The sequence below is a fragment of the Oncorhynchus clarkii genome, chromosome 8, assembly GCF_045791955.1.
Source record: "Oncorhynchus clarkii lewisi isolate Uvic-CL-2024 chromosome 8, UVic_Ocla_1.0, whole genome shotgun sequence".
NCBI lineage: Eukaryota > Metazoa > Chordata > Actinopteri > Salmoniformes > Salmonidae > Oncorhynchus > Oncorhynchus clarkii.
The window spans coordinates 6,503,694-6,529,549 of record NC_092154.1 but is presented as its reverse complement, the minus strand read 5'-3'; the positions used below and the strand labels follow the sequence as shown (position 1 = coordinate 6,529,549).

General features: G+C 47.8%; 1 protein-coding gene across 1 annotated transcript in view; it reads left to right on the top strand.

The window, feature by feature from the left end:
• LOC139414894 (kinesin-like protein KIF13B) overlaps positions 1-24,393 on the top strand; it is a 65,295-nt gene extending 40,902 nt beyond the window's left edge. The window contains exons 26-42 of the mRNA XM_071162496.1: positions 3,218-3,350; positions 4,876-5,025; positions 5,874-5,973; positions 6,240-6,366; positions 6,451-6,506; positions 8,297-8,415; positions 8,684-8,860; positions 9,417-9,509; positions 10,701-10,859; positions 12,519-12,596; positions 14,876-14,935; positions 15,295-15,406; positions 15,621-15,754; positions 16,812-16,895; positions 17,092-17,115; positions 19,670-21,779; positions 22,328-24,393. Of these exons, the coding sequence (XP_071018597.1) occupies positions 3,218-3,350; positions 4,876-5,025; positions 5,874-5,973; positions 6,240-6,366; positions 6,451-6,506; positions 8,297-8,415; positions 8,684-8,860; positions 9,417-9,509; positions 10,701-10,859; positions 12,519-12,596; positions 14,876-14,935; positions 15,295-15,406; positions 15,621-15,754; positions 16,812-16,895; positions 17,092-17,115; positions 19,670-21,779; positions 22,328-22,584 (3,973 nt within the window). The 3' untranslated portion in view covers positions 22,585-24,393. The remainder of the gene's footprint in view (positions 1-3,217; positions 3,351-4,875; positions 5,026-5,873; positions 5,974-6,239; positions 6,367-6,450; positions 6,507-8,296; positions 8,416-8,683; positions 8,861-9,416; positions 9,510-10,700; positions 10,860-12,518; positions 12,597-14,875; positions 14,936-15,294; positions 15,407-15,620; positions 15,755-16,811; positions 16,896-17,091; positions 17,116-19,669; positions 21,780-22,327) is intronic.
• Positions 24,394-25,856: the final 1,463 nt, after the last annotated feature.

Genomic DNA, 25,856 nt, shown 5'->3' with positions numbered 1-25,856 from the left:
TATATAACCAGGTGGAGCTGTGGGTTGGTATATAACCAGGTGGAGCTGTGGGTTGGTATATAACCAGGCGGAGCTGTGGGTTGGTATATAACCAGGTGGAGCTGTGGGTTGGTATATAACCAGGTGGCTGGAGCTGTGGGTTGGTATATAACCAGGTGGAGCTGTGGGTTGGTATATAACCAGGTGGAGCTGTGGGTTGGTATATACCCAGGTGGAGCTGTGGGTTGGTATATAACCAGGTGACTAGAGCTGTGGGTTGGTATATAACCAGGTGGAGCTGTGGGTTGGTATATAACCAGGTGACTAGAGCTGTGGGTTGGTATATAACCAGGTGACTGGAGCTGTGGGTTGGTGTATAACCAGGTGGAGCTGTGGGTTGGTATATAACCAGGTGGAGCTGTGGGTTGGTATATAACCAGGTGGAGCTGTTGGTTGGTATATAACCAGGTGGAGCTGTGGGTTGGTATATAACCAGGTGGAGCTGTGGGTTGGTATATAACCAGGTGACTGGAGCTGTGGGTTGGTGTATAACCAGGTGACTGGAGCTGTGGGTTGGTATATAACCAGGTGACTGGAGCTGTGGGTTGGTATATAACCAGGTGACTGGAGCTGTGGGTTGGTATATAACCAGGTGACTGGAGCTGTGGGTTGGTATATAACCAGGTGGAGCTGTGGGTTGGTATATAACCAGGTGACTAGAGCTGTGGGTTGGTATATAACCAGGTGACTAGAGCTGTGGGTTGGTATATAACCAGGTGACTAGAGCTGTGGGTTGGTATATAACCAGGTGACTGGAGCTGTGGGTTGGTATATAACCAGGTGACTGGAGCTGTGGGTTGGTGTATAACCAGGTGACTGGAGCTGTGGGTTGGTATATAACCAGGTGGAGCTGTGGGTTGGTATATAACCAGGTGGAGCTGTGGGTTGGTATATAACCAGGTGACTGGAGCTGTGGGTTGGTATATAACCAGGTGACTGGAGCTGTGGGTTGGTATATAACCAGGTGGAGCTGTGGGTTGGTATATAACCAGGTGACTAGAGCTGTGGGTTGGTATATAACCAGTTGACTAGAGCTGTGGGTTGATATATAACCAGGTGGTCAGTTGACTAGAGCTGTGGGTTGGTATATAACCAGGTGACTAGAGCTGTGGGTTGGTATATAACCAGGTGACTAGAGCTGTGGGTTGGTATATAACCAGGTGACTAGAGCTGTGGGTTGGTATATAACCAGGTGACTAGAGCTGTGGGTTGGTATATAACCAGTTGACTAGAGCTGTGGGTTGATATATAACCATGTGGTCAGTTGACTTGAGCTGTGGGTTGGTATATAACCAGGTGACTAGAGCTGTGGGTTGGTATATAACCAGTTGACTAGAGCTGTGGGTTGATATATAACCAGGTGACTAGAGCTGTGGGTTGATACATAACCAGGTGGTCAGTTGACTAGAGCTGTGGGTTGGTATATAACCAGGTGACTAGAGCTGTTGGTTGGTATATAACCAGTTGACTAGAGCTGTGGGTTGATATATAACCAGGTGGTCAGTTGACTAGAGCTGTGGGTTGGTATATAACCAGGTGACTAGAGCTGTGGGTTGGTATATAACCAGGTGACTAGAGCTGTGGGTTGATATATAACCAGGTGACTAGAGCTGTGGTTTGGTATATAACCAGGTGGTCAGTTGACTAGAGCTGTGGGTTGGTATATAACCAGGTGACTAGAGCTGTGGGTTGGTATATAACCAGGTGACTAGAGCTGTGGGTTGGTATATAACCAGGTGACTAGAGCTGTGGGTTGGTATATAACCAGGTGACTGGAGCTGTGGGTTGGTATATAACCAGGTGACTGGAGCTGTGGGTTGGTATATAACCAGGTGGAGCTGTGGGTTGGTATATAACCAGGTGGAGCTGTGGGTTGGTATATAACCAGGTGACTGGAGCTGTGGGTTGGTATATAACCAGGTGACTGGAGCTGTGGGTTGGTATATAACCAGGTGACTAGAGCTGTGGGTTGGTATATAACCAGTTGACTAGAGCTGTGGGTTGATATATAACCAGGTGGTCAGTTGACTAGAGCTGCGGGTTGGTATATAACCAGGTGACTAGAGCTGTGGGTTGGTATATAACCAGTTGACTAGAGCTGTGGGTTGATATATAACCAGGTGGTCAGTTGACTAGAGCTGTGGGTTGGTATATAACCAGGTGACTAGAGCTGTGGGTTGGTATATAACCAGGTGACTAGAGCTGTGGGTTGGTATATAACCAGGTGACTAGAGCTGTGGGTTGGTATATAACCAGGTGACTAGAGCTGTGGGTTGGTATATAACCAGGTGACTAGAGCTGTGGGTTGGTATATAACCAGGTGACTAGAGCTGTGGGTTGGTATATAACCAGGTGACTAGAGCTGTGGGTTGGTATATAACCAGGTGACTAGAGCTGTGGGTTGGTATATAACCAGGTGACTAGAGCTGTGGGTTGGTATATAACCATGTGACTAGAGCTGTGGGTTGGTATATAACCAGGTGACTGGAGCTGTGGGTTGGTATATAACCAGGTGACTAGAGCTGTGGGTTGGTATATAACCAGGTGACTAGAGCTGTGGGTTGGTATATAACCATGTGACTAGAGCTGTGGGTTGGTATATAACCAGGTGACTGGAGCTGTGGGTTGATATATAACCATGTGGTCAGTTGACTAGAGCTGTGGGTTGGTATATAACCAGGTGACTGGAGCTGTGGGTTGGTATATAACCAGGTGACTAGAGCTGTGGGTTGGTATATAACCAGGTGACTAGAGCTGTGGGTTGGTATATAACCAGGTGGAGCTGTGGGTTGGTATATAACCATGTGACTGGAGCTGTGGGTTGATATATAACCAGGTGACTGGAGCTGTGGGTTGGTATATTTTTATTTTTTAACTTTATTTTAGAGTCCCCCCACACCTCTCTGATTCAGAAGGGTTGGGTTAAATGCGGACGACACATTTCAGTGGAATGACATTTTTTTTGTTGTGCAGTTTTGTTATTCTTTAGTTGTTTCTTATCCTCTTATACTTGTTCTGTAGTAAATGTTTTAGTTTTTTCCTGTGAAGCACATTGTGTTGTTTTCCATGTCTGAAATGTTCTGTATAAATAAAGCTTGATTTGATTACTGTCGTGATAGTGTGTGTGTGTGTGTGTGTGTGTGTGTGTGTGTGTGTGTGTGTGTGTGTGTGAGACCAGGTGGAGTGAGGTGACTCGTAGATTAGAGCTGTGGGTTCAGGTGTTGGAGCTGAACGAAGCAGGAGAGTTCACCCCTGTAGAGGTCCTACCACCCAAGGACGTGGGCACTGGGGGCATCTTCCAGCTCAGACAGGTCGGTAGCTTGTTTTCTGTGTGCAGTACGGGACGCAGTGTGTTTTGGCGCTACCTCTTGGGAGTGTCTAAAAGAGTCGTTTTATTTGATGTATACTAGATGTTTAGTAGGAAAAGTCTGTGATCCCTGCAGGTCCAGTCTCTAACCTGAACCCTGTCTCCCCCTCTAGGGCCAGTCTCTAACCTGAACCCTGTCTCCTCCTCCCCAGGGCCAGTCTCTAACCTGAACCCTGTCCCCAGGGCCAGTCTCTAACCTGAACCCTGTCTCCCCCTCCCTAGGGCCAGTCTCTAACCTGAACCCTGTCCCCAGGGCCAGTCTCTAACCTGAACCCTGTCCCCAGGGCCAGTCTCTAACCTGAACCCTCTCTCCCCCTCCCTAGGGCCAGTCTCTAACCTGAACCCTGTCCCCAGGGCCAGTCTCTAACCTGAACCCTGTCTCCCCCTCCCTAGGGCCAGTCTCTAACCTGAACCCTGTCCCCATGGCCAGTCTCTAACCTGAACCCTGTCCCCAGGGCCAGTCTCTAACCTGAACCCTCTCTCCCCCTCCCTAGGGCCAGTCTCTAACCTGAACCCTGTCTCCCCCTCTCTAGGGCCAGTCTCTAACCTGAACCCTGTCTCCCCCTCTCTAGGGCCAGTCTCTAACCTGAACCCTGTCTCCCCCTCTCTAGGGCCAGTCTGTAACCTGAACCCTGTCTCCCCCTCCCCAGGGCCAGTCTGTAACCTGAACCTTGTCTCCTCCTCCCCAGGGCCAGTCTCTAACCTGAACCCTGTCTCCCCCTCTCTAGGGCCAGTCTCTAACCTGAACCCTGTCTCCCCCTCCCTAGGGCCAGTCTCTAACCTGAACCCTGTCTCCCCCTCCCCAGGGCCAGTCTCTAACCTGAACCCTGTCTCCCCCTCCCCAGGGCCAGTCTCTAACCTGAACCCTGTCTCCCCCTCCCTAGGGCCAGTCTCTAACCTGAACCCTGTCTCCCCCTCTCTAGGGCCAGTCTCTAACCTGAACCCTGTCTCCCCCTCCCTAGGGCCAGTCTCTAACCTGAACCCTGTCTCCCCCTCTCTAGGGCCAGTCTCTAACCTGAACCCTGTCTCCCCCTCTCTAGGGCCAGTCTCTAACCTGAACCCTGTCTCCCCCTCCCTAGGGCCAGTCTCTAACCTGAACCCTGTCTCCCCCTCCCCGGGGCCAGTCTCTAACCTGAACCCTGTCTCCCCCTTCCTAGGGCCAGTCTCTAACCTGAACCCTGTCTCCCCCTCCCCGGGGCCAGTCTCTAACCTGAACCCTGACTCCTCCTCCCCAGGGTCAGTCTGTAACCTGAACCCTGTCTCCTCCTCCCCAGGGCCAGTCTGTAACCTGATCCCTGTCTCCCCCTCCCCAGGGCCAGTCTCTAACCTGAACCCTGTCTCCCCCTCCCCAGGGCCAGTCTGTAACCTGAACCCTGTCTCCCCCTCCCCGGGGCCAGTCTCTAACCTGAACCCTGTCTCCCCCTCCCCGGGGCCAATCTCTAACCTGAACCCTGTCTCCCCCTCCCCAGGGCCAGTCTCATCGTGTTCAGGTGGAGGTCCGGTCCGTACAGGACTCGGGCACCATGCCTCTCATTGCCACAAAAATCCTCTCTGTTTCCATCGGCAACGTGGAGGTTCGGCAGGCCCGCCCTTCGGATGAGGACATGGACAGCTATCAGGTGACACTGATTGGAATCAGTTTATGGTAGTCTGAGACATTGCGAGAACCTCAATTGTATTTCCTTAACTCCTCGTGTCCTCACTCCTCTCCTCCTTCTCAAAGCCCATTGGATTGAAATGTCAGAGGTTCCTCCCCTCTCATCTTCTCATCCAATGGGCTTTGATAGGAAGGAGAGGAGAGAGAAAGGAATAAAGGCAATGCAGTTGAGATTCTCCCCGTGAGTTGAGTGAAGGAGGAGATTCTCCCCGTGAGTTGAGTGAAGGAGGAGATTCTCCCCGTGAGTGGAGTGGAGTGGAGGACGGAGGAGATTCTCCCCGTGAGTGGAGTGGAGGACGGAGGAGATTCTCCCCGTGAGTGGAGTGGAGGACGGAGGAGATTCTCCCCGTGAGTGGAGTGGAGGACGGAGGAGATTCTCCCCGTGAGTTGAGTGGAGGAAGGAGGAGATTCTCCCCGTGAGTTGAGTTGAGTGGAGGACGGAGGAGATTCTCCCCGTGAGTTGAGTGGAGGATGGAGGAGATTCTCCCCGTGAGTTGAGTGGAGGACGGAGGAGATTCTCCCCGTGAGTTGAGTTGAGGAGATAGGAGATTCTCCCCGTGAGTGGAGTGGAGGATGGAGGAGATTCTCCCCATGAGTTGAGTGAAGGACGGAGGAGATTCTCCCTGTGAGTTGAGTTGAGGAAAGTAGTCACGTTTTTTTTTCAGTTGGGCACACCGTACCGAAACAGAAATGTTGTTTTTATTGGACAAGTTCAGATAGTACCAGGGCTGAGGTGTGAGTCTGTGTAGGAGAGGACAATCTATATAGGAGGGATAGAGCTGAGGTGTGTGTGTGTGTGTGTGTCTGCAGGAAGTTGATCTGGAGAGGTTGAGGGACCAGTGGCTGACCACCCTCACTACGAGACAAGAGTACCTGGACCAGCACCTGCAGAAGATGGTCCAAAAGCCCGGTCAGCCCTGACTAACACCCTACATTACACACAGAGCGTATTGATGACCTCCTCACGACACACACTACATTACACACAGAGCGTATTGATGACCTCCTCACGACACACACTACATTACACACAGAGCGTATTGATGACCTGTACTCCTGACTGCTGTCTCAAGTCCAGTCAGATTCAAAGCCTCTGTCTGATTGCTCTGTCTGGAGCTTTCTGTTGAGCAGTTTGACAAGACTATAATCAGTGAATATGGTGTTGTGTGTGTGTAGATAAGTCAGAGGATGACGTGGAGAGGGAGGCTCAGCTGTTAGAATGTCGTCTGACCCTGACAGAGGAACGTAACGCCGTCCTGTTACCTTCGGCTGGTAGCGGGATCCCTGGAGCCCCCGCAGAGAGGTAGAGGGTGTGTGTGTTGGGGGGGGGGGGGGGGGGAGCTGTGAGCTCCCAGTGTTCTGATTGGTTAATTTCCCCCTGTTCCAGAGTTCCTGTTCCTGGGATGGAGACTCACATTCCTGTCCTCTTCCTGGACCTTAGTGGTACGTTCTGCTCTTTTCTCCTCTTCCCTTCTCTCTTTTCCTCTCTACTTCTCTATTTTCCTCTCTCCTTCTCTCTTTTCCTCTCTCATTCTCTCTTTTCCTCTCTCATTCTCTCTTTTCCTCTCTCCTACACTCTTTCCCTTCTTCACTCTCCCTTCTTCGTGTTAGAAAAACTAATTGGCAGCATTTCAGGCAGTTAAGAAATAGGTGTGCCTCCTCAATTAAGAAATAGGTGTGCCTCCTCAATTAAGAAATAGGTGTGCCTCCTCAATTAAGAAATAGGTGTGCCTCCTCAATTAAGAAATAGGTGTGCCTCCTCAATTAAGAAAAAGGTGTGCCTCCTCAATTAAGAAAAAGGTGTGCCTCCTCAATTAAGAAAAAGGTGTGCCTCCTCAATTAAGAAAAAGGTGTGCCTCCTCAATTAAGAAAAAGGTGTGCCTCCTCAATTAAGAAATAAGTGTGCCTCCTCAATTAAGAAATAGGTGTGCCTCCTCAATTAAGAAATAGGTATGCCTCCTCAATTAAGAAAGCTAAATCAAGCTACTACTCTCTAATTTCTATCTGACTGCTGCAGGTTCATCTACATTTTCTAAACTGTTTAATGAACTGAAGCATGGAAATTCTTCTCCTTCCCTGCCTAAGAAAGTTGTCAGACTCTGGCATCAATCCTGAAAGAAATGAGAAGTGATGCTTTTAAAAAGCAATTTATTTTGACAGGCTTTTTATTTGAAAGAAACTGGTTTAATTGACCCTGGTCAGCCAGCCAGTCAACTGCCTGCCCCTCCCTGAGACTCCAGTTGGCTCATTGGAAGATCAGTCAACTTCCTGCCCCTCATTCAGACTCCAGTTGGCTCATTGGAAGATCAGTCAACTGCCTGCCCCTCCCTGAGACTCCAGTTGGCTCATTGGAAGATCAGTCAACTGCCTGCCCCTCACTCAGACTCCAGTTGGCTCATTGGAAGATCAGTCAACTTCTACTGAATGTTTATTTTAACTTCAACAACGTTCTACTAGTGATGTGCTAGATGCCTTGCTTAAAAAAAATATATCCTGGGGCTGATTTGCTCGATCTTTTCATGCTGCAGCTTCCTGTTCCCCTTGATTGCAGAGTCATTGACACACATTTTTAGATGCCAGAGTTTGGAAGGCGGCCCGTGTGCTCCCACTCCACAAAGGTGGTGACCCCCCCCCTCATGCCGATTTTTATTTTTTATTTTTATTATTTAGGTCCATCTTGAAATTGTCTTGCCTAGAAAAACATGTTCAAATAATTTAATCAACTGTTAGCTTAGATCTTAATGAAGACACCTTGGTCTCAGCATTGACTCCCTGTCTAAATAAAGACACCTTGGTCTCAGCATTGACTCCCTGTCTAAATAAAGACACCTTGGTCTCAGCATTGACTCCCTGTCTAAGTAAAGACACCTTGGTCTCAGCATTGACTCCCTGTCTAAGTAAAGACACCTTGGTATCAGCATTGACTAAATAAAGGTTAAATCAGATGTATTTTGGCGTTGACTCTGAACCCTCCTCTCTCTCTCTGTGTCTCTCTCTCTCTCTGTGTCTCTCTCTCTCTGTGTCTCTCTCTCTCTGTGTCTCTCTCTCTCTGTGTCTCTCTCTCTCTGTGTCTCTCTCTCTCTGTGTCTCTCTCTCTCTGTGTCTCTCTCTCTGTGTCTCTCTCTCTCTGTGTCTCTCTCTCTCTGTGTCTCTCTCTCTCTGTGTCTCTCTCTCTCTGTGTCTCTCTCTCTCTGTGTCTCTGTCTCTCTCTCTTTCTCTCTGTCTCTCTCTAGCTGATGATTTCCAGGACAACCTGTCTGCTCCGCTGGCTGGAGGTCTGGACGCCATGCTGAACCATGAGGATGAGGATGAGTTCTTCGACCTGCACATCGTCAAACATTCCGATGGAGAGGTGAGCTAACGGTCTTAAAGACACAAACTGGAGCTGAAACCGACTGAGGCTCTAACCCCAGTAGTGATCTCCTGCTCCAAATCAACACCTGGTCTTTTCTTCAGACACTTGTCATAGATCTGAAAGGATCCGATGTGTAGGAACCGGTGCTACCGGCCCGGTGGAATCTCTGCCGAGCTGCTTACCCCTATCAGACCCCTTTTAAGGTCTATCAGAAATAACGAGGGGACTAGATGTTGAACCAGGCATATATCATCCCCCTCCCCAGGTTGGTGCGGAGGCGGCGTGGGACTCTACGGTACATGACTGTCCCCAGTTGAGTCGCGGCATGTCGGCTGACCTCCGAGTGTACCTGACAGTCAGGGTCGTAGTTCAGCTCTCACACCCTGCTAACATGCAGCTGGTTCTCAGAAAACGCATCTGTGTCAACCTAGCCGGAAGACAGGTAGGAGTCACACACACACTGGACGACAGGTAGGAGTCACACACACACACCGGACGACAGGTAGGAGTCACACACACACACACACACACACACACACACCGGACAACAGGTAGGAGTCACACACACACACACACACACTGGACAACAGGTCGGATATATGCTCAGTAACTTGCTCCTGTATAATGAAGTTGTACATGTATTTAAGCAGCAGCTGTTCAATGTTCCTTCATTTCTGGGCATAATAATTAATGAATAATTAGTATCCAGTCTATACCAATGCTGATTTGTATGATGTAACTTAATTTGGTATAGTTTTATATCGTGGGTATAGTTGATGTTGATATCGTGGGTATAGTGGATGTTGATATCGTGGGTATAGTGGATGTTGATATCGTGGGTATAGTTGATGTGTTGATATCGTGGGTATAGGTGGGTGTTTTATATCGTGGGTATAGTTGATGTTGATATCGTGGGTGTAGTGGATGCTGATATCATGGGTATAGTTGATGCTGATATCATGGGTATAGTTGATGCTGATATCGTGGTTATGTACCAGGGTTGGGGTCAGAGTCTGATGAAGAAGATGTCTCATCGCAGCACCATTCCTGGCTGTGGAGTCACCTTGGAGATCGTCTCCAACATACCTGGGGTGAGAGAAACGCGGGTGTTTTGGTGCCAACACCCGTGAAGTCATTTAATTTCAGTTACCTTGGTATATAAATTCCCTTGAGGTTAATACCTGTTTTTGGAGGGAGAACTGGTCAAATTAAGCAGGAGTAAAAAGACCTGGAGAATACAGTAAAAAGAACTGGAGAATACAGTAAAAAGTACTGGAGAATACAGTAAAAAGAACACAGTAAAAAGAACTGGAGAATACAGTAAAAAGAACTGGAGAATACAGTAAAAAGAACTGGAGAATACAGTAAAAAGAACTGGAGAATACAGTAAAAAGAACTGGTGAATACAGTAAAAAGAACTGGAGAATACAGTAAAAAGAACTGGAGAATACAGTAAAAAGAACTGGAGAATACAGGAAAAAGTACATCATGTTTTAGTGCCAACATGGCACCCAGAAACTTTTCAATCTCAATGGTGCCCAAACCCAGTTAGCCGAGGTCTGTTTTCATGATTTATGGCACATGTTGATGAGGTCACTGTGAAATTGTCACTTTAGATGGGTGTCCAGAACTAACAGTTGTCATATAATCTTTGGCGCTATACACATTATCGATGACACATTATTGACAATGCATTATCTAACGGTGCATTATCTATTAAACATTTATTTATGATACATTATCTTATACAGGTAACTGTCAAAATAAAGGAAACACCAACATAAAGTGTCTTTAAAGGGCGTTGGTCCACCAAGAACCAGAACAGCTTCATTACACCTTGGCGTAGATTCTACAAGTGTCTGGAAGTCTATTGGATGGAAGAAACACCATTCTTTCATCCTTTGGGGTTCTGTTGATGGTGGTGGAAAACTCTGTCTCGGGCGCCTCTTCAAAATCTCCCATAAGATCTGGTGACTGAGACAGCCATGGGTTATGGGTTACATCGTTTTCATGCTCTAATGAGCATTCAGTGACCTCTCCTGCCCTGTGAATGGGGGCATTGGGGCATAGTCATGATATCTAAAATAATGGCCTGCCAGGTATATACATGACCCTAAGCATGATGGGATGTTAATTGCTTAATTAACTCAGGAACCACACCTTTTTTTTTTGTGGAAGCACATGCTTTCAATATACCGTACTTTTGTATCCCTCATTTTCTCAGGTGTCTGCATTATTTTGGCAGTTACCTGTATATTATCGATGCTTCTCCCCCCATCCAGGATGTCCAGGGTCCAGAGGACAGAGACATGCTGGCCAGACTAGCAGCCAGTGTTGATGTTCAGGATGTCCAGTCAGGGGACAGTGAGGCTGCCATAGAGAAGTACCTCCGCAGTGTCCTGGCTGTGGAGAATATACTCACCCTGGACCGACTACGACAGGTAGACGGACAGACAGACCTCTCCACAATAATTACATACAGTCGTGGCCAAAAGTTTTGAGAATGACACAAATATTAATTTCCACAAAGTTTGCTGCTTCAGTGTCTTTAGATATTTTTGTCAGATGTTACTATGGAATACTGAAGTATAATTACAAGCATTTCATAAGTGTCAAAGGCTTTTATTGACAATTACATGAAGTTGATGCAAAGAGTCAATATTTGCAGTGTTGACCCTTCTTTTTCAAGACCTCTGCAATCCGCCCTGGCATGCTGTCAATTAACTTCTGGGTCCAAGAATGGACTGATGGCAGCCCATTCTTGCATAATCAATGCTTGGAGTTTGTCAGAATTTGTTGGTTTTTGTTTGTCCACCCGTCTCTTGAGGATTGACCACAAGTTCTCAATGGGATTAAGGTCTGGGGTGTTTCCTGGCCATGTTTCCTGGCCAAAATATCGATGTTTTGTTCCCTGAGCCACTTAGTTATCACGTTTGCCTTATGGCAAGGTGCTCCATCATGCTGGAAAAGGCATTGTTCGTCACCAAACTGTTCCTGGATGGTTGGGAGAAGTTGCTCTCGGAGGATGCGTTGGTACCATTCTTTATTCATGGCTGTGTTCTTAGGCAAAATTGTGAGTGAGCCCACTCCCTTGGCTGAGAAGCAACCCCACACATGAATGGTCTCAGGATGCTTTACTGTTGGCATGACACAGGACTGATGGTAGCACTCACCTTGTCTTCTCCAAACAAGCTTTTTTCCCGATGCCTCAAACAGTCGGAAAGGGGATTCATCAGAGAAAATGTCTTTACCCCAGTCCTCAGCAGTCCAATCCCTGTACCTTTTGCAGAATATCAGTCTGTCCCTGATGTTTTTCCTGGAGAGAAGTGGCTTCTTTGCTGCCCTTCTTGACACCAGGCCATCCTCCAAAAGTCTTCGCCTCAGTGTGCGTGCAGATGCACTCACACCTGCCTGCTGCCATTCCTGAGCAAGCTCTGTACTGGTGGTGCCCCGAACCCGCTGCTGAATCAACTTTAGGAGACGGTCCTGGCGCTTGCTGGACTTTCTTGGGCGCCCTGAAGCCTTCTTCCCAACAATTTAACCTCTCTCCTTGAAGTTCTTGATGATCCGATAAATGGTTGATTTAGGTGCAATCTTACTGGCAGCAATATCCTTGCCTGTGAAGCCATTTTTGTGCAAAGCAATGATGATGGAACGTGTTTCCTTGCAGGTAACCATGGTTGACAGAGGAAGAGGAATTATTCAGAAGCCCCACCCTCCTTTTGAAGCTTCCAGTCTGTTTTTCAAACTCAATCAGCATGACAGAGTGATCTCCAGCCTTGTCCTTGTCAACACTCACACCTGTGTTTACGAGAGAATCACTGACATGATGTCAGCTGGTCCTTTTGTGGCAGAGCTGAAATGCAGTGGAAATGTTTTTTGGGGGATTCAGTTCATTTGCATCGCAAATAGGGACTTTGCAATTAATTGCAATTCATCTGATCACTCTTCATAACATTCTGGAGTGCAAATTGCCATCATACAAACTGAGGCAACAAACTTTGTGAAAATTAATATTTGTGTCATTCTCAAAACTTTAGGCCACGACTTTACACTCACCTCTTACATAACATAAACCCTGTGTGTCTGCGTGTGTGCAGGAAGTTGCAGTGAAGGAGCGGCTGTCTGTCAAGACCAAGTCTCCCAGACGTGCTCTCAGCTCTCCTAATGTGAACCGGGTAAGAAATGAGCTCACACGGTCTATCTACCTGTACCTTAAGGTTTTAGCATGCTTCAGTTCGGCTGGCGCCTCGCCCAACTCGGTTAGTCCAACTCGCCGTTTTGTAAAAGGAGAAAATAACGACAATAGGACTGTTTGTCCGTCTTGAGACGCCGTAGCCAGTATACACTTCCTCCAAAATAGTCAGAGTGAATTTACACTGAACAAAAATATGAACGCAACATGTAAAGTTTTGTAAAGACTCCTGGACATCTAGTCAAATGGCTACCCAGACTATTTGCAGTGCCGCACCCCCCTCTTCTACACTGCTGCTACTCTCTGTTATTATCTATGCATAGTCACTTTAATAACTCTACCTACATCTACATAATTACCTCAATGATCTCAAATAACCGGTACCTCCTGTATATAGCCTCCACATTGACTCTGTACCGGTACCCCCTGTATATAGCCTCCACATTGACTCTGTACCGGTACCCTCTGTATATCGTCTCGCTACTGTTATTTCACTGCTGCTCTTTAATTACATATTTTTTAAACTGCATTGTTGGTTAGGGGCTCATCAGTAAGCATTTCACTGTAAGGTCTATATACCCGTTGTATTCGGCTCATGTGACTAACATTTGATTTGATTTCATGAACTGAAATAAGAGCCGAGAAATGTTTCGCACAAAAAGCTTATTTCTCTTCTCTGCACAAATTTAGTTTACATCCTTGTTAGTGAGCATTTCTCCTTTGCCAAGATAATCCATCCACCTGGCAGGTTTGGCATATCAAGAAGCTGATTAAACAGCATGATCATTACACAGGTGCACCTTGTGCTGGGGGACAATAGAAGTACAGTTTTGTCACACAACACAATGCCACAGATGAGGGTGCAGTTGGCATGCTGACTGCAGGAATGTCCACCAGAGCATTGAATGTTAATTTCTCTACCATAAGCCGCCTCCGACGTCGGTTGAGAGAATTTGCTGTACATCCAACCGGCCTCAACCACAGACCACGTGAAGGGCGTTGTGTGGGCGAGCGGTTTGACGATGTCAACCATGTGAGCAGAGTGCCCCATGGTGAAGGTGGGGTTATGGTATGGGCAGGCATAAGCTACGGACAATGAACAACAATGGCATTTTATCGATGGCAATTTGAATGCACAGAGATTTTATTATTTTTATTTTTTATTTCACCTTTATTTAACCAAGTAGGCTAGTTGAGAACACCTTTATTTAACCAGGTAGGCTAGTTGAGAACACCTTTATTTAACCAGGTAGGCTAGTTGAGAACACCTTTATTTAACCAGGTAGGCTAGTTGAGAACACCTTTATTTAACCAGGTAGGCTAGTTGAGAACAAGTTCTCATTTACAATTGCGACCTGGCCAAGATAAAGCAAAGCAGTTCGACACACACAACAACACAGAGTTACACATGGAGTAAAACAAACATACAGTCAATAATACAGTAGAAACAAGTCTATATATACGATGTGAGCAAATGAGGTGAGATAAGGGAGGTAAAGGCAAAAAAAGGCCATGGTGGCGAAATTATTGCAATTTAGCAAATAAACACTGGAGTGATAGATGTGCAGATACTGTGATGAGATCCTGAGGCCCATTTATTTTATGTTTTAAAAGTATCTGACCAACAGATGCATATCTGTATTCCCAGTCATGTGAAATACATAGATCACGGCCTGATGAATTTATGTAAATTCAATTGACTGATTTCCTCATATGAACTGTAACCTTTTAATATTTTTGACAAAATCATTTTTCCGTTTTTTGCCGACGAGACCATAGTCGTGCAATTTCACATCTAACTTAAATGTTTGGTGCAGTATTTTTCAAATGATTTTTTTTTCATTGAAAACGAGTCGTCTCTCATTGGATGACGACAAATACGTTGTTTTTTTTGAAGAATCCCTACTGTTGACCAATCACCGACGATGGGGCTTAGACTTCGGCTCCGAAAAAAAACCTCACAAAATCCTAAACTAATAGAAACGTCCCAAAATGTTGTCATGCTATATGCACCAACTCTACCAAACTGTTTCATCTGGAAAGCATGAGGACGCCTCTACCATCAGCCAGCTATTCCCATCATCTCAGTAACGTAATAACGTACTACTTAGTAACTGCTAGTTAACCTGTAAAGACGACAGTGTAACTAACCTAAGACTTGCGCTAGCTCTCTAAACTAAGGATTTAGCTCAGCAGGCTAACGCAGTCTTGTTTGAACCCTGCACTGTCCTGCTAACCATCCTGGTCTCTTCCCTCTTCTAGCTGTCAGGATCCTGGAGCAGACAGGACCTGTCCACCAACCACAGGCTACATGGCAACAAGGTGAGACATCCCTAAACTAGATTAATCTAGAAAAACAGACCCCCGCCCCATGTGTACAGCAACTTCTATGTTGCCATGGTGTTTGACACCCAAACTATATCCAACAACACCTTAACTATCAAACACTATGGCAACATACTCTAACAACACCTCAACGAACAACAAAACAGTAACCATATCTCTACCAACCAGGGTTGGGGTCAATTTAATTTCAATACCAGTCAGGAAGTACAATCAAATTCCAATTGTCTTCAAAGATTTTAAATTTGCTTTCTGAATTGAAATGGAATTGACCCCAATCCTGCTTTCAGCTATATATCACAAAAATGGTTCTACTGTTCCATCCCTGGTATCCTCAGGGCTGGTCCGAGAGTCACCAGGACCTGTCAGTTGTTCCTCCCCCGTCCCACTCCAGACGTACCCTCCCTGGATCCACTCTACCTCTGGCCCAGAACATCCTCCCTGACACTGGTGAGAACAACACAGTCCTCTGATATAACCTCGGGGCTAATGGTCGCTATCCTTTTCCTCACTGTTGAGCCTTCACTGCTCTGGTGCTGCTATTATATTACCTGTTCTGCCTGTCCTCTCTGGTTTCTTCTGTTGGGTTTCTCCTCTCCAGTTTATAGCTTCCTCTCTTCTTCCTCTTCCTCATGTTTCCTCTTCCTCCCTGTACGACCTCAAGACCTCTCACTGCGCGCTCGTGCTACCTATTATTTCTCCCCAGTCAAGGCTCTGGTCCCTCCTGTCCCCAAACTGCTCAAGTCCCTGTTCTCCGCCAGGGAGGAGAAGAGAGACCTGACTCCTGTCCCCCAGCAGGTAAACTAAACTAAGGCTGTAATTTATTTGGATAGTTTGACCATCTGTAGATCCTCAATAGGGAACTAAGGTTAGGGTTAGAATAGAGGTTAAGGGTCTAGTGAATAGTTAGTTGAAATTTTGTTGAACCTTTTTAACAGTAACAACTGCTTTCTGGTCAGTTCTTAGACATTCACATTATCTCACACATTTAGCTCACCGCATGTAGAAGCAGCCATAGTCTGTTTTTAGAGACAGTATCTGTCCAAGGGCCTTTTTGTATGGGAGTATTGTCCAGCAGTGTGAAGATGTGGTAGAGGGGACAGTGGTTGAGTCCCAGGTGTTATGGGCTGAGCCAGAGGACGACCGGTTCAGTTCTGTTTGGACCTGCTGACAATGGTTTCCGTGGCGACTCCTTCTCCTTCTAGCATCTTCCAATCATCTAGAACTCGGAGTCTGCTGATCTGCCACCAATGTCTCTAGTGCCCCTTACCCCTTACCCCTTCTCTGAGAAGAGAGAGGTTTGGAATGTTTAGCTATAAATGTATTTTTTTAAATAATGCCTTATTTTAATTCCCAGGGTCTTGAGCAGGTCAGAAAGGACATTTAGAATGGATGATGATTTAATAGAAAAGGGACAGGAATTTGTGTGCTGTCCCTAGATCAGAGGCTGGAATCGGTATACTGTCCCTAGATCAGAGGCTGGAATCGGTATACTGTCCCTAGATCAGAGGCTAGAATCGCTATACTGTCCCTAGATCAGAGGCTAGAATCGCTATACTGTCCCTAGATCAGAGGCTGGAATCGGTATACTGTCCCTAGATCAGAGGCTAGAATCGCTATACTGTCCCTAGATCAGAGGCTAGAATCGCTATACTGTCCCTAGATCAGAGGCTAGAATCGGTAACCTGTCCCTAGATCAGAGGCTGGAATCGGTATACTGTCTCTAGATCAGAGGCTCGAATCGGTTAACTGTCCTTAGATCAGAGGCTGGAATGACATCAATGATTAATTTAACTGTCAATATACTCTGCGAAACATCTCAGATCAAATTTTAACACGAAACTCTCATTTTTAGCCTGTTCCTCGGAGCCTGCCTTTCATCAGAGTGCAGTCACCAAGTGTTGAAGAGGACTTGGATACCACACTTGGTCGTCACTTGGTAAAAGTCACTTGATCTTATGTCCCTAGTTCATTGACTATTTCTTAAATGTTTAGCCCAAATTTCCTTAGGCACTCCGATTTGAGGGATTTTTATGTCTTGCCCAACACTTGTCCAATGATCCAAGAAAGAAACGTCCCGAACAGAGTTGTTGACAATCATATTTTTTACATTTTGTTGTTGGGTTTCGTTACAGAAAAATATGAAGACAATAATGCAGGTAAAAAATAAACTTGATTTATTTCACAGCAAAAACAAGTTAGGATTTTTTTGTTTTTAAACAAGGGACAATGCGTTCCAGCCAGCGACCTGGCAGCCAGGTCAAAGACTGGCCCATCCAGCCAGCGACCTGGCAGCCAGGTCAAAGACTGGCCCATCCAGCCAGCGACCTGGCAGCCTGGTCAAAGACTGGCCCATCCAGCCAGCGACCTGGCAGCCAGGTCAAAGACTGGCCCATCCAGCCAGCGACCTGGCAGCCAGGTCAAAGACTGGCCCATCCAGCCAGCGACCTGGCAGCCAGGTCAAAGACTGGCCCATCCAGCCAGCGACCTGGCAGCCTGGTCAAAGACTGGCCCATCCAGCCACACTGACAGCCAGGTCAAAGACTGGCCCATCCAGCCAGCGACCTGGCAGCCTGGTCAAAGACTGGCCCATCCAGCCAGCGACCTGGCAGCCTTGTCAAAGACTGGCCCATCCAGCCACACTGACAGCCTGGTAAAAGACTGGCCCATCCAGCCAGTGACCTGGCAGCCTGGTCAAAGACTGGCCCATCCAGCCACACTGACAGCCTGGTCAAAGACTGGCCCATCCAGCCAGCGACCTGGCAGCCTTGTCAAAGACTGGCCCATCCAGCCAGTGACCAGGCAGCCAGGTCAAAGACTGGCCCATCCAGCCAGCGACCTGGCAGCCTGGTCAAAGACTGGCCCATCCAGCCAGCGACCTGGCAGCCTGGTCAAAGACTGGCCCATCCAGCCAGCGACCTGGCAGCCTGGTCAAAGACTGGCCCATCCAGCCAGCGACCTGGCAGCCTGGTCAAAGACTGGCCCATCCAGCCAGCGACCTGGCAGCCTGGTCAAAGACTGGCCCATCCAGCCAGCGACCTGGCAGCCTTGTCAAAGACTGGCCCATCCAGCCAGCGACCTGGCAGCCTGGTCAAAGACTGGCCCATCCAGCCAGCGACCTGGCAGCCTGGTCAAAGACTGGCCCATCCAGCCAGCGACCTGGCAGCCTGGTCAAAGACTGGCCCATCCAGCCAGCGACCTGGCAGCCAGGTCAAAGACTGGCCCATCCAGCCAGCGACCTGGCAGCCAGGTCAAAGACTGGCCCATCCAGCCAGCGACCTGGCAGCCAGGTCAAAGACTGGCCCATCCAGCCAGCGACCTGGCAGCCAGGTCAAAGACTGGCCCATCCAGCCAGCGACCTGGCAGCCTGGTCAAAGACTGGCCCATCCAGCCAGCGACCTGGCAGCCTGGTCAAAGACTGGCCCATCCAGCCACACTGACAGCCAGGTCAAAGACTGGCCCATCCAGCCAGCGACCTGGCAGCCTGGTCAAAGACTGGCCCATCCAGCCATCGACCTGGCAGCCTTGTCAAAGACTGGCCCATCCAGCCACACTGACAGCCTGGTAAAAGACTGGCCCATCCAGCCAGTGACCTGGCAGCCTGGTCAAAGACTGGCCCATCCAGCCACACTGACAGCCTGGTCAAAGACTGGCCCATCCAGCCAGCGACCTGGCAGCCTGGTCAAAGACTGGCCCATCCAGCCAGCGACCTGGCAGCCTTGTCAAAGACTGGCCCATCCAGCCAGTGACCAGGCAGCCAGGTCAAAGACTGGCCCATCCAGCCAGCGACCTGGCAGCCTGGTCAAAGACTGGCCCATCCAGCCAGCGACCTGGCAGCCTGGTCAAAGACTGGCCCATCCAGCGACCTGGCAGCCTGGTCAAAGACTGGCCCATCCAGCCAGCGACCTGGCAGCCTGGTCAAAGACTGGCCCATCCAGCCAGCGACCTGGCAGCCTTGTCAAAGACTGGCCCATCCAGCCAGCGACCTGGCAGCCAGGTCAAAGACTGGCCCATCCAGCCAGCGACCTGGCAGCCTGGTCAAAGACTGGCCCATCCAGCCAGCGACCTGGCAGCCTGGTCAAAGACTGGCCCATCCAGCCAGCGACCTGGCAGCCTGGTCAAAGACTGGCCCATCCAGCCAGCGACCTGGCAGCCTGGTCAAAGACTGGCCCATCCAGCCAGCGACCTGGCAGCCTGGTCAAAGACTGGCCCATCCAGCCAACGACCTGGCAGCCAGGTCAAAGACGGGCCCATCCAGCCACACTGGCAGCCAGGTCAAAGACTGGCCCATCCAGCCACACTGGCAGCCAGGTCAAAGACTGGCCCATCCAGCCACACTGACAGCCTGGTCAAAGACTGGCCCATCCAGCCACACTGACAGCCAGGTCAAAGACTGGCCCATCCAGCCACACTGACAGCCAGGTCAAAGACTGGCCCATCCAGCCAGCGACCTGGCAGCCAGGTCAAAGACTGGCCCATCCAGCCAGCGACCTGGCAGCCAGGTCAAAGACTGGCCCATCCAGCCAGCGACCTGGCAGCCAGGTCAAAGACTGGCCCATCCAGCCACACTGACAGCCAGGTCAAAGACTGGCCCATCCAGCCACACTGACAATGTAACGAGTTGTTAGGACACACAAAGCAATATTCATAATAGATAAATGTGGTTTTAATAACAAATCAATTACATTGGTCCTACACCTGTTCATTCCACAGGTTCCCATTGGGGAAATCATCCCCCCAGAGAGCCAATCGGAGGCCCCCAAAACCATGCCCCTCCCACCACCCATCATCCCTGAGATGGAAGAGCCCGCCCCCAGCCCGGTCAGCGAGGCATCTACCAGCGTCTCCACGGCAACCCTGTCAGAGCCCTACCTGATTGGTGGGGACGTCACTCCGTCAGCCAATCTCAGGCCAGATGGCTTTGAGGCGATGCACAGGTCATTCGAGGCAGACATCGGTCGATACCTTCATCATGACTGTAACATGGCCGACCAGGAGGAAGAGGAGGAGACTCCTCAGATACCCCAGGCCACTGCTACTGACCTGGAGGCTTCGGAGACCGAGAGGACTGATACTAGTACACTCCAGACAGACAGGACTGACACTAGCACATCCCAGACAGACAGGACTGATACTAGTACATCCCAGACAGACAGGACTGATACTAGTACATCCCAGACAGACAGGACTGATACTAGCACACCTCAGGTAGACAGGACTGATACTAGTACATCCCAGACAGACAGGACTGATACTAGCACATCCCAGACAGACAGGACTGATACTAGCACATCTCAGACAGACAGGACTGATACTAGTACATCCCAGACAGACAGGACTGATACTAGTACATCCCAGACAGACAGGACTGATACTAGTACATCCCAGACAGACAGGACTGATACTAGCACACCTCAGGTAGACAGGACTGATACTAGTACATCCCAGACAGACAGGACTGATACTAGTACATCCCAGACAGACAGGACTGATACTAGTACATCCCAGACAGACAGGACTGATACTAGCACATCCCAGGCAGGCAGGACTGATAAACTCAGAGCAGAATCACATCTCCCATTAGAACCACACGGCACCTCAGGAGAACCTGAACACAGGACTCCATCAGAGTCACTGACACAGTCCATGCCAGACAAGTCTACACAAGTCCACTACAGACTACTACCATCTGTAGTGTCAGAACAATCAGTCCAGTCAGAGTCACTGACACAGTCCACACCAGATAAATCTACACATGAACTGTCTATAGTGTCACATCAGCCTGAACCACCAGTCCACATAGAAGAACCAGTCCACATAGAAGAACCAATGGAGTCCGAGATACCTCAGGAACAACCAGAGACGGAGGTAATGTTGTCATCATCAAGGGGCCAGACAGAACAACATGTCGGCAAGTCTGTAACGGATCTTCCAGAATCAGAACTGTCTGCATTTGATCGACCAGAACCACCGGTAGAATCGGCACCAGGTCTTAAAGAGTCTCCACCACTGGACCAGTCTCAACCAGCACCAGCCCTGCCACAAGAATCAGATCAAGCAGCCACAGAACAGACAGGACTGGGTGAATCAGCTGGTTCAGAACCAGTACTAGGCCAAACAGGTCAACCAGTAGAAGCAGGTCCAGACCAGTCTCCATCAGAGCTACCAGAAGAACTAGACCAGCGGGCACCGGCAGCCCAGTCTGAACCTGCACCTACCCCTGTAGAGCCTCCAGTTGATGAGCCTGCACCTAGCCAACAAGTCAAAGCACCAGCCCCAATCCCAGCACCAGCCCCAATCCCAGCTCCAGCCCAATCTGTAGCTCCGGTCACTGCCCATCCAGCTCCGACCTCAACACCAACCCCAGCCCCAGCCCCTACACCTGCCCATCCAGCTCCGACCTCAACACCAACCCCTGCCCCAGCCAAAGCCCCTCTTCTAACCCTAAACCCTGTCCCAGCACTAGTCGTCAAAACACCCACTTCCAGTAGCACATCAGCCAACGCATTCAAGATCCAGAAAGTAAAGACATCCGACCTGAAGTCCTTCCAACCTATCCTAGATGAGGATGAAGGCCAGGCAGGGGCAGAAGGAGTTGGGGCCAGTAGTCTGGGTGTTGACCTCTCTGTTCCTCTGGAGAGACTGGAGATCCTCTCCGACTCAGACGAAGGAGCCACCGACGTAACCACAGCCGTGCCTGACTGGCTGAAGGAGGGGGAGTTTGTGACTGTAGGAAGTCATAAAAGTGGGATGGTGAGCTACGTGGGACCTACAGACTTTGCAGAGGGAACCTGGGTTGGAGTGGAGCTAGATTTACCTGCAGGTAGGTAATATAGCAGAGATGTTATATTATCTCATCTAGATTAGACGGCTACCTCCGTGTTTTGATATGAGTTCTCAGAAATGCCCCGGTGAACATTAAGTCAGAAATAGCCTCACTAATTTGGAAGATTCTGCTGTTTAATTTGGAATGACAGGTTATTGTCTATATTATGTTAGTGTGACAGTATTTTATGGTGGCTGTGCCCCAGTTCTCTCACTATCAATCTCTCTCTCTCTCACTATCAATCTCTCTCTCTCTCACTATCAATCTCTCTCGCTCTCTCTCTCTCTCACTATCAATCTCTCTCTCTCTCACTATCAATCTCTCTCTCTCTCTCTCTCTCTCTCTCACTATCAATCTCTCTCTCTCTCTCACACTATCAATCTCTCTCTCTCTCTCTCACTATCAAACTCTCTCTCTCTCTCTCACTATCAATCTCTCTCTCGCTCTCTCTCTCTCTCTCTCTCTCACTATCAATCTCTCTCTCTCTCTCTCTCACTATCAATCTCTCACTATGAATCTCTCTCTCACTATCAATCTCTCTCTAGGGAAAAACGACGGGTCCGTGGGTGGAAAGCACTACTTCCACTGTAACCCTGGTTACGGGGTGTTGGTGCGTCCTGATAGGGTGAGCCGTGGAGGAGTCGGGGGCGGTGCTAAGCAGAAGCGGCGACAGCAGCAGAAGCGTCGCAGTGCTAACCTATCAGGGTCCAGCCCTAACCTGGCTGCCCTCACTGCCCTGGCCAAGGGAGAGGGGACTGGGGCCAGTCGCAACGGACAGAACCGCAAGTCCTGGAACAGCTAAGAGGAGAGGGTAGCAGGGTTGGGGTCAATTTCATTTAAATTCAGGAAAACTGAAATTCCAATTTAGAATTTCGGTGTCATTCCGGAATTAAACTGGAATTGATCCCAATCCTGGTCGGTAGAGGTGCAGCTGAAAACCACAGCAACATTTCAAGAGATAAGAGATGCACATCTTGCTCATTTTTAAAAGTCTAGCCATCGATGGACAGATAAGAGGAGAGGCCCAGTTTATGATGCTGCATCAATATGCAAGTCCATGTATCCAGGCTTACATACTGTTATTTCATATAATCTGAATGTTTTTTTTTTTTTTTACATTGTCCTGAGTGCCTTACAAAGTCGTATAGGGTCTCTCAGGTTCTCATTAAAATAACTAATGTGGTTAAGTAATGTCATTACATGTGCTTCGGAAGCTTTGTTCACCCTGCAGCTCTTAATGCTCAAATCAATACTGACTGCATTGTTACGTCAGATCTCGTCCCTGCTACGCTCGTCCCTCGATCTCAGTGCACACACCCGTCGTGCTATACACATGTCTCGAATCGGATGTGTGTTTTCAGACTGTAGTGATTGGCTGACATGGCTGCTCTGGTTGTCAAGGTAATGGCAGGCGTGTGTGCGTTTGCTGTAGGCTGATTGGTGGTGGTGCTCGTGTTTCCTCTCACTCGGAAAGCTGTTGTGCAGCAAGCTAAGTTGACTGACAACAATGCAATGAAGTCTCCCAGCTGTTTTACATGCTCAAAATCATCATAGCGTGAGAACACTTACAAAGCCTCAAAGGATAAGATGATCCAACTTTCAAAACTAGTCATTTTTTTTTGTCTGGCCACAGCGGTCAACCTAGGTAGCTGTTTAGTTTGTTGGCACATACAGTCATTTGTTTGTAAACAATTTAACAAGCTACTTAGCTACCATAAGTTTTTGTTGAAACTGTCAACAGAGTAGCAAGCAACAAGATGTGCCAAGTAAGTCTGAAAAACCACTTGAAGGAAAATCAATTAGATTTGACTGTTCAGACATAAGTCGTTGGCAGGAATCCGATTTTGTATCGGATTTCAATTCACCTCGAAATATCTGATTCCATGCTTTTTAGGCGTTCCGACTGCAGGAAAGAAAAAAACAGATTAAAATCGGATATGCCTTTTAAAAAAAAAAAATGTGGATTTGAGTCACTTCAAACTGCTAGTGTGAACAAGGCTTTAGTGGGTATCATTGTATTGGAGTATAGGGATGAACCCCAAATACGTGATGCCCAATGGGTTGCTCTAACTAACAAGTAGTGCACCACCCAGTGGGGAATATGTGTACTGACATTACCACAAATGATGTGCCTTATTTTATTAACTGTGTTAGTGGAACAGTATGGGCCTTTTTTTTGTTCTGAGTTTCTGTTTTTTTTTCTAAGGGGAAATATACTGTATACTTGAACTTCTGAACAAGTTTGCACTCTGTCCATTTTGTAATAATACTACTGAAACTCTGCTAGGTTTTATCATTCCGTGTATCTGTTTGGTAAAAGTGTGATTTGGGGATAATATTGGGAGGGGAAGAATGCAGACCTGGGAGAATCAGAATGAAGTAAATGGATGAAGAGCTCGGCAATGGTTTAGACATTGGACACTGGGCTTGTTTTTTAATTTATATGTTTTAAAATGTTTTTTATACTTGTGCTATTCAATCTGATCTGACTATGAATGTTTTAAGACAGACAATTAAAAATATATACCATAAGAGGAAGAGACAAATCTACATGATTTTGTTTTATATCAATATGGTGTTTACAATAAACTTCACTGTGGATTCATCTGTATCAAGTTAGAATTGTTTTGACTTTTTGAAGACAAACGGGATTTTGTATTGTGTAACTTTACACTTCTATATGAATAGGAACCAATGCTTAAATCCCTTTGCATGCTCCTACTCCCATGTAACTATCGTCCATCTTTCCAAGGTTTTTCTGTCAATGTGGCTTGTTTTGTCGGTTAGTTATGGGTAACTGCACAACTTCTATATAAAGTGTTTTTTCTCCAAATTGCCGGGATGTCACATGACCTAGTTATATCAGTACACGCATAACTTAAGCATTATGAAATTTATATTCGATCAAATAAATCTCCGAAATTCGACACTCATTGCTCTCCATACAAAAACTCTTTACTTGTTGACCAAACAACGGAAAACCGCCATCTGCTGGAAGGAGACAGAGTTTTAGCCTCTTCCTCTCTGCTAAACGCATACCTGTTGCGCGTAAACATAAGTGGGAGGATCAACGGAATAATGGAAAGAGAATCCGTTTACTTGGTATATTTGTTGCGACACGATACCGTTTTGCGTGGCTGCAGGGCTTTAACATTTACAGTGTGTGGTCCTGGTCGGCAGAGATGACTGTAAGAAAAATCAGTTCGGCCAACATCTGCATGCAGAGAACTGACCAATAACGTTAATTAAGAAACATGCTCAATCAAAGCTGGCTAACCAATTACAGAGCGCTGGTGTAAAGCAGTTGATCCGCCCACTTCTGACACGCCCACTTTCAGTCACTCCGTTTTTTTTACGGAGTGACTGAAGTCAGTGAAGAGCATATTCTTATTTACAATTGACGGTCTACCCCGGACGATGTTGGGCCATTTGTGCGCCGCCCTATGGGACTCCTAATCATGGCCGGATGTGATGCAGCCTGGATTCGAACCAGGGAGTGTCTTAAATGCAGTGCCTTAGACCGCTGCACCACTCCGGCTCCCACAAATGCAGTTACCCGTGCTTGCAACTCCAAAACAGTACCAAAAACAGTGCAGTCATTCTAAAGATAACCTAAAACTGCTTCTACAATAGAAATCTCCGATCATACTTTTAAGGGCGGCAGGTAGCCTAGTGGTTAGGAGCATTGGGACAGTCACCTAACGGTTGCCGGATCGAATCCCCGAGCTGACAAGGTAGACAATCTATCGTTCTACCCCTGAACAATGCAGTCCGTCGACTAGGCCGTCTTTGTAAATAACAATTGGTTCTTAACCTTGTTAACAAAACTTGTTAAAACTATAAAAACTAACCTCACAAAGTAAACGGTCTCGCGCGCCGAACTGCGCATGTGCAAACTGTCCAATCAAAGGCAAAATATTTCTCGAGGAAGATGTGTCAATTTCACGAGGTTGGAATAACAACAACCATTGTCTCGAATCTAGGTGGTAACTTTTTTGTTTGTTTTGATTTCCAGAAAATGAACAACTAAGGAATAATTGTTCACGTTTCTTATTGGCTTCTCAGACGCGTCTG